Source organism: Ambystoma mexicanum, chromosome 2p (assembly GCF_040938575.1).
Source record: "Ambystoma mexicanum isolate Mex_15411 chromosome 2p, UKY_AmexF1_1, whole genome shotgun sequence".
In the NCBI taxonomy this organism is placed as follows: domain Eukaryota; kingdom Metazoa; phylum Chordata; class Amphibia; order Caudata; family Ambystomatidae; genus Ambystoma; species Ambystoma mexicanum.
Genome location: NC_090923.1, coordinates 479,898,969 through 479,906,518, shown reverse-complemented (window position 1 = coordinate 479,906,518; position 7,550 = coordinate 479,898,969). Strand labels below are relative to the sequence as shown.

Genomic DNA, 7,550 nt, shown 5'->3' with positions numbered 1-7,550 from the left:
TCACTACGAAGTATCGGGAATAAACACCTTGACCCCTCTACGACACAGGTACCAATTCTATAGCCCCTTTTTGTAGCATACGCACAACCTCCTGTTTCAACACGCTCAGGTGGGGTTGAGCCGAAAACGCTGGTGGAACATGCAGAGGGTTGCTTTTGAATGGCAGGGAATGCCCGAACCTTACAGTGTCCAACACCCACTGGTCTGTGGTCATTTGTTCCCATTCGTCGACACAATGCGATACCCTACCTTCCAGGACGTTCCAACGCCCGTCATTGCTGGTCTTTGACCTGCTCATCTTTCGACGACGAGTAGCCCGTCCTCTTCCTGGAGGCCTGGTAGTCTGCGTCTTTTCGCGGTCTGAGAAGACCGCCTGTAGCCCTGTGAGGAGCATGCCGGTCTACTGAAAGGCCGGTCCCTTGATGTTGAGAATCGGGAGTTCCCTGATGCTCCTCTAAAGGGACGAATAGAACGAAAATTCCTTCCACTCTGGAGGGCACCCAAAGAACGTGCCGTGTCAGAGTCCTCCTTCATGCCCTTTAAGGCCTCATCCACCTTTTCGCCGAACAGAAGGTCTCCCTCAAAAGGCATATCCAGCATCTTGTATTGCACCTCGGGTCTAAAGTTGGTGCATTTAAGCCACGCCTGTCTCTGTAGAACCACCTCGTTGTTGACTTGCTTAAATCCAGTTTCTGCAAGGTCCACAGCAATATTTATAGAATGAGTTGAGGCCTCTTCCCCCTCTCGGACGAGTAACATTGCTGCCTTCCTGTGTTGTTCTGGGAGATGTTCTAGTATGGGTGCCAACCGGTGCCACATCTCTCTATCATACCTGGCCATTATAGCCAGAGAGATGGCCGCCTTCACTGTCGTTGCACCCACCGGCAACACCTTCTTGCCAAATGCATCTTGTCTCCCGGCCTCGTTCTACGGAGGAGTCGTGCATTCGTGCTGGGACCTTGCTTTTCTCGCCACAGCCGCTGACACCACCGACTCTGGGGTTGGTTGGGAGGACAAACATTTGGGAGTGGATTCTGGAGCCTTAAATTTCTTCTCCAGCCCACCTTTTATTGCGGGCTCCAAGAAGGGATGACGCATCGTCTGTAAACCCTCGATGCCACACATGATCCAGGATGGGTACTGAGAACACCGACCTCCTTCTCTTCCCCATATGGTCGAACAGAAAACAGTCTTTTTTCTCCTCCTCTTGGGCCAATCCGAATTCGGTACAAGCCTTGCTCATCATGGCATGGAAAGACCCAATGTCGTCTGGGGGCGACGGTTGAGCTGGGCTCCTTGGGGCTTCGAACTACACCTCCGACTCCCAGGTTGGATCTCTAGAGGGGGATAACGAAATATCTGATATGGACCTTCTGTCTGATTCTGAGTCCAGCAGCTCTCCTTCCTCTGGGCGTGCACATGGGAGGCCCTCACGGGCCGGTATTGCCGTCGACACCGTCTGAGCTGGTCGATGGGAAGGACCGGGTTCGTCGACGTTCGATATCGTCGGAGCTACCACTTGAGGTAACTTCTCATCCAATTTCCTTAATAAGGTCTGCAACGTGGATAGAACCTCCAGTGATGGAACAGTCTGAGGGTTAAGTAGCGGGGTTGTAACCGGGATATTTATCAGCTTGCTAACCCCTTGTAACCCGAGCTCTGCAGGCCCAGCTACCCGCTCACACTGGTCGTCCATAGAGGATATAGACAAGGCCGCCTCCTGCTTCAGCAAGGATTCCGGCAAAACCGGGTTGTATACTTCCAGCCGCCAGGCCTCCTGCGGGATCTCCATCGAGGCTAAATTTGGGCCAGTCGTTGTCGTAGCCGCTACCTGCGGCATAACAGCTGACGAAACCAACTGCGTCAATGGTAGTGAGGGAGTCGACGACCGTCCTCCCGTCGACAACGGTGGTATCTGTGCAGGTCGTGGAGGGCTTCTCGCATTTTTTGAACTTGACCGGTGTTTCTCAGACGCTCAACTCGAGGATGATCTACGATGATCACCTGAGGAGGATCTCGACTTCTCTTTCCTCTCCTTTTTCCGACGATGAGGTTTTCTTCAGTGAAGTTGCCTTTCCGAAGAGCCCTTCTCCGCAGGGCATGGTTTTTTCACCAGGGGTTCAGCTGATGCTGAACGGCGGGGGGGCCCCCCAAGGATTTTGTTGTCGAGGCCACACTGCGCATGGAGCCTACCTCCCAAGGCGGGTACGCACCCGCTCCGTCGTTCAACCAGGTCACCAACCGCCAACTTTGGTCTTAAGAGTCTTCTGGGAGAAGCCCTTACATATGTGGCACTTGTCTGCCGAGTGGTGAGGGTGTAGACAATCTATACAGTCCATATGGCCATCCCCCTCATACACTTTCTTTAGCCCGCATGTAGCGCACTGGCGGAAAAGAGCTTTTACAGACATTAGGAAAAACACAACGAACAACCTAGTCAAAATAGTAGAAGACGCGAGGTGATCCCACTACTTTGGAAGACGGTTGAAATCTGAAGGGAGCCGCGGGGGACGGGGCATTTATACCGCTATGCCCTATTGGGGCATGCATAAACAGCCCAAAACGACGTCGATAGGACACAAAAGTGTCAATGTTTTTTCCGATGGAAAACGGCTTAATAAGTGTACCGAGGGTTCCCAATCTGACGACGGGGAATATTCAAACGAGGGTTCCCAGTCTGACGACGGGGAATATTCTAAGCATGTGAATCCATGAAAGATCCAATGCTGGAGAAGAGTAAAACACACATCAAAATACACCAGAGAGTGGGGAAAAAGGCTCACACTCTCTCCAGGTAAAAAAAAGCAAGTCTTAAAAATCCAGCAAAGCTGCTGGGGGTCTCTAAGGTGAAGGGAATTAGCACATTTATGAGAATTCTCCCTAACAAGGAGGAATCCGTGGGAAGTTATGCATTAGAAAAGTGTCACTTTTTTTTTTTTTTTTTTTGGTGTCACTGGGGAAGAGGGATCCTCTTCTGGGGTTTGACTTTGGGGAGCATAGCAAGAGTTCATTCAACTGCTCCTTATACACTCGGTCCTACTTCGAGAAAAACGGATGCCAGTGACTTCAATGGCATCCACTACCTGCCTTTATGGAGGAAGTTGTAGCGCTTAGCAACATGCTCCTGAAGGGCCTTAGGATAGATAGAATGACAGCAGACAAGGGATACCTTGTGGGGCTTTGACAAGGACATCTGCCTACTGCATTCCCTGGAGAGCTTGAAGCCCTGTATCTTAGAAATATTAGGCATGAGATAGGAGAACATTCTCAAAGAGCTAGTGGGGTTCCGGGTAGTGCACAGAGGGAGCAAAAAGAAGGAACTGGGGTTATGAGGTGGTGCTGGCTCCATATGAACTGCCCCTTACATCACATCTATCAGGGGTCCCGAACGGTGCAGACCCTGTGCTGCGCTGCACACCTGGTGGCTGAAAAAGTTTCCAAGGACTGCTGGTGAAGATATGTTTAAGATGAAGAACCTGTGGGAGAAATAAATTCATAGGAAATGCAGATTAGCAGTTTCCACAGCAACCCTCAATTTACCAGTAGTCTCATTTATGCTTTATAATGTATGGACTGACTTTTTTTATAGATCTGAGTCACTGTACATTTTCTTGCATGTTATGGACATTTGCGATAAACATTATAGTGACGATTAAAGATATTTTTCCAATTGTAATTGGGGCATGTCCACATAAAAACAAACAGACTACTGTAAAAAACACAAAGCTGCCAAGCAAAATAGTAAAACAAAAGCTTTAAGGACAGTTTTACATTACTGTTGTACATTCCCAGAATTATGTAGCAAACTGTGCTTCTTCAAGACGTCCTACTCAGCAGAAGATCGTCCGTCTAAAGCATTGAAATGCAGTAGAATATATATATGGTTATGCAAAAATAAATTTACAAGAATTGAGAACTTGCATGCTTGGTTTTTCAACAAGCATAACCATGTTTATTTTCCTGCCACATGCATGAAATAAAACAAATAATTAAAATCTCACATCCCAAGAATAGAAAAGTTCATTGTGCGGGGATTGTATCAATGGATTTTAAACACATGGCATAGATTCGAGAAAAAGATGCAGCTTGGCAAGATGCAAAAAGCATTAAAATTCCTAAGATGTGCTCTATAAATAAAACAAACGAACAAGCACACCTAAATATTGGATATATAAGCAAATCTAATTTAGGAATAAGTAAGGGTGCAAACATCCTATAATACAAATGTTTCCTTTTTTTGGCAGCAGAAATAAAGTGTAAACAATGAAGTGAGTCTTTTTCTTCAGTAAAATACTAGTCACCTTCAATTCCCATTATTAAAGGATGGGTATGTCTGTGCAACCCAGGCGGTATGAAACTGAGACAATCTGTCCCCCTAGAAAACGAGACAAATTATATATGCAACCATGCATAAAGCATTAACGTTTCAAAAAAGGAAACACACTATGACCTTTAAAGCATCAAGTAAATCTTGAGGCTGCAGTTCTGTGTTACGACCGCACACTATACATATTTACAGGACTTGAGGGATTCCATTCCGACACCTTTTGAAAGGTAGAGTATTTTTCTACCTCCTTCCTTCAAAATATATTTGAGATAAGTGTTCCAAAGTCAGCAGATATTGAGCCAGTTTCAATATAATCTTGTAAACCATGTGACAATGTAAATCTTCCACTTTGAGAGTGTTTCAGTTCAAATATTTCCAATCATACTTTGTGAAGAAGTAGTGTGCAGTCCTCGTTTTCAAGTAAGAAATTTGACAGAGGGTCTTCTTTGGCCTGTATATGCTTCATGTAATGGTTCACAATCTTGTTATCCCGCTTGTGTTGGTGTGGGATATTGTCATATGGCTTAAAATCTAGATCCACGATAGAAACAGAGTACATGAACCTCGACTGTGATGCTGTAACCACCGACCTCTGTTCCGAGCTGTGAAACAAAATCAGGTTCCATGTTAGTAAACACTGCACAGCTACATGAAGTCTGTAGGTGATCAAAAAAATCATTTCAAAGTACAAAACTATGAAAATGTGACACTTGAAACTACTTTCAGAAATTACTTCTCTGGAAATCCAAGACCTAAGTTGTGCATACATACATAGATACAAACGTACATACATACATACATACATACATACATACATACATACATACATACATACATACGAACAGTCTTATCTAGTTTGCCTATTTCCATACTTCTTGGTTTTTCCCCCATGTCTGAGCAGGGGCTTCAAGATTCACAGGAGTATCCAGTCAATATTCAAAGTGGGATGAGGCTAGCCTTCCTTGGGCTCATCTCTGTCTCCCCCTAGAATGCATTAACAGAGAAGACAATGCAAGGAGGAGATGGCTCAAGCTAAGCTTAAAGCTATACAATCCTAGGACATACTAGCTAAATATTGAGAATGTTTCCTTTAGGAGTAATTAAATATGTGCACAGAGCATGTGGCGTTTCCCACATGATCACCCAGATTTTGCTTCTTGCCAAGAAAAATGTACATGACTTCTCTTTAAAAACGTACAATTTGTAACGTGTCAACTATCTTTCAAACTGTATATTTCAGGTTTGCAGTACAATACAATATTTTGCAGGAAGAAGGGTGCTCCTTCTTGATTATTCGACCCACATGACCGGGGCCAGCCACCATCATTTCACATTACAAAATATGTGGCACAGTGACCATTTTGTTCAGCTATCTCAGATCTGACCTTTGCAACTCCCAGTTCAGTTCCATGTGCCAGTTGCACAAAAATGTTCACCCTTTTATTGGTGTGCCTGGTAAAAAAGACCAAGTCTTGCACATTTTTCAAACAGATCCCTTAGAGGCTAGCCACCAGGCGTCCAGGCAAAGAGGTATGGCAAAGAAGAACAAGTTACTTTCTTACCTGGTAACGTTCTTTCGATGGGATGGTCCGACGACGTATTCCACATCTTTGACATTGATTACCACAGCTGTGCTGCTTCAGAAAACTTTTTCGGCGTAGGCGTCCTGCGTCGACGTTTATATGCTCCTTCGAGGACCTCCTCCGACAGTCAGTGTCACCGGATGTTATATGTAGGACGCACGACGCCCGTAGTCTCAGTTGTAGTTTTTTCACCCCCAGAACGTGTGGCACCAATCTTCTGCCAGTATTACTACAGAAAGCCTTGCGGAAACAGAAGCTGCAATCGCATAAAAAATGCTGTAGCGGGGCAGGTAGGGAGGGTACGATGTGGAATATGTCGGAACATCCCATTGAAAGAACGTTACCAGGTAAGAAAGTAACTTCTTCGAGGGGATTGTGTCCTCTGACTTATCCCACATCTTTGACAGACTCCCAAAGCAGTACCAACGTTAGGAGGTGGGAAAAGAATTTAGATTTTTTTAGAATTCCCAATCAAATTGCAGGATAGAGGACTGCCTTGCCAAAGGCCAAATCTTGCCCATGGATAGAGTCCAGGGAATAATGTTTCACAAACGTATGGACAGAGGCCCATGTGGCTGCTTTGCAAATATTGCGAATCGGAACACCCCTCTGTAGTGCCGTGGAGGCAGCCATACCCCTAGTAGAATGAGCCTGTAAGCCTATTTGAGGCTCCTTTCCTGCCAAACAATAACACTCAGAGATCATCAAAATGACCCATCTAGACAAGGTCTGCTCGGAAACAGCCTGACCTAAACGCCTTCCAGCGTAACCAATAAAGAGCTGATCATCCACTCTGACCCGGGACACCCGTGAGAGATGGACCCTAGGAGAGCTTTGAGTTTCTAACCTATGGAGCCTCTCCTCTTCCTTACCAGGATGTGGAGGCAGATAGAATGCTGGAAGAATTACCTTCTGACACAGATGGAATTCTGACAACCTTCGGAAGAAAGGAAGGCTGTACCCTAAGGACAACCCTGTCCTTATGGAACACAGTGAAGGGTGGTTTGGCGGAAAGTGACTGCAACTCACTCACTCTGCGGGCAGAAGTAACCGCAACTAAAAAATACAGTTTTAAGGGACAATAGTCTCAATTCACAAGAATGCAAGGACTCAAACGGAGCTCCCATTAGGAACTTTAAAACCAAATTCAAATCCCATCCCGGCACCTGGAAAGGAGACGATGGAAAACACATGAGTTAGCCCTTTTAGGAACTGAGAAATCATAAGACCATTCCTCAGACGAGCGCTTCAATATGGACAGCGCTGCCAGGTAACCCTTAATGGTACCCACATGCAGGCCCTTGTGGGCTAAAGCAAACAAGACAAAACCAAAGTAATGGAACATTGGAAAGGATCCACATTCTGTACCCTGCACCAGTCGCAGAACTTCTTCCAACGGCAACGGTACAGGGATTTTGTTGTTCTGGCCGAAAGCAACACCTCCATCATGTCTTCAGGGAGGTCCCAATCCTTATATCTCAGCCTTTCAGATACCAAGCATGAAGGCTGAGAGACGTGACCTCTGGATGGAGAACTCGACCCCCCCCTCCCGTGAGAGCAGATTGTCTCGGTAGGGAAGACGACGTGGAGGGCAGATGGACATGTCTAGAAGGTCCGGATACCATGCTCTCCTGGCCCAT

At 46.1% G+C, this 7,550-nt stretch overlaps 1 protein-coding gene across 2 annotated transcripts in view; it reads right to left on the bottom strand.

Moving 5' to 3' along the window:
- Positions 1–3,909: 3,909 nt before the first annotated feature.
- IPPK (inositol-pentakisphosphate 2-kinase) overlaps positions 3,910–7,550 on the bottom strand; it is a 322,707-nt gene continuing 319,066 nt past the window's right edge. For both annotated transcript variants that reach the window (XM_069643864.1, XM_069643865.1), the window contains one exon: positions 3,910–4,929. In XM_069643864.1, coding sequence (XP_069499965.1) covers positions 4,707–4,929 — 223 coding nt within the window. In that variant the 3' untranslated portion in view covers positions 3,910–4,706. The remainder of the gene's footprint in view (positions 4,930–7,550) is intronic.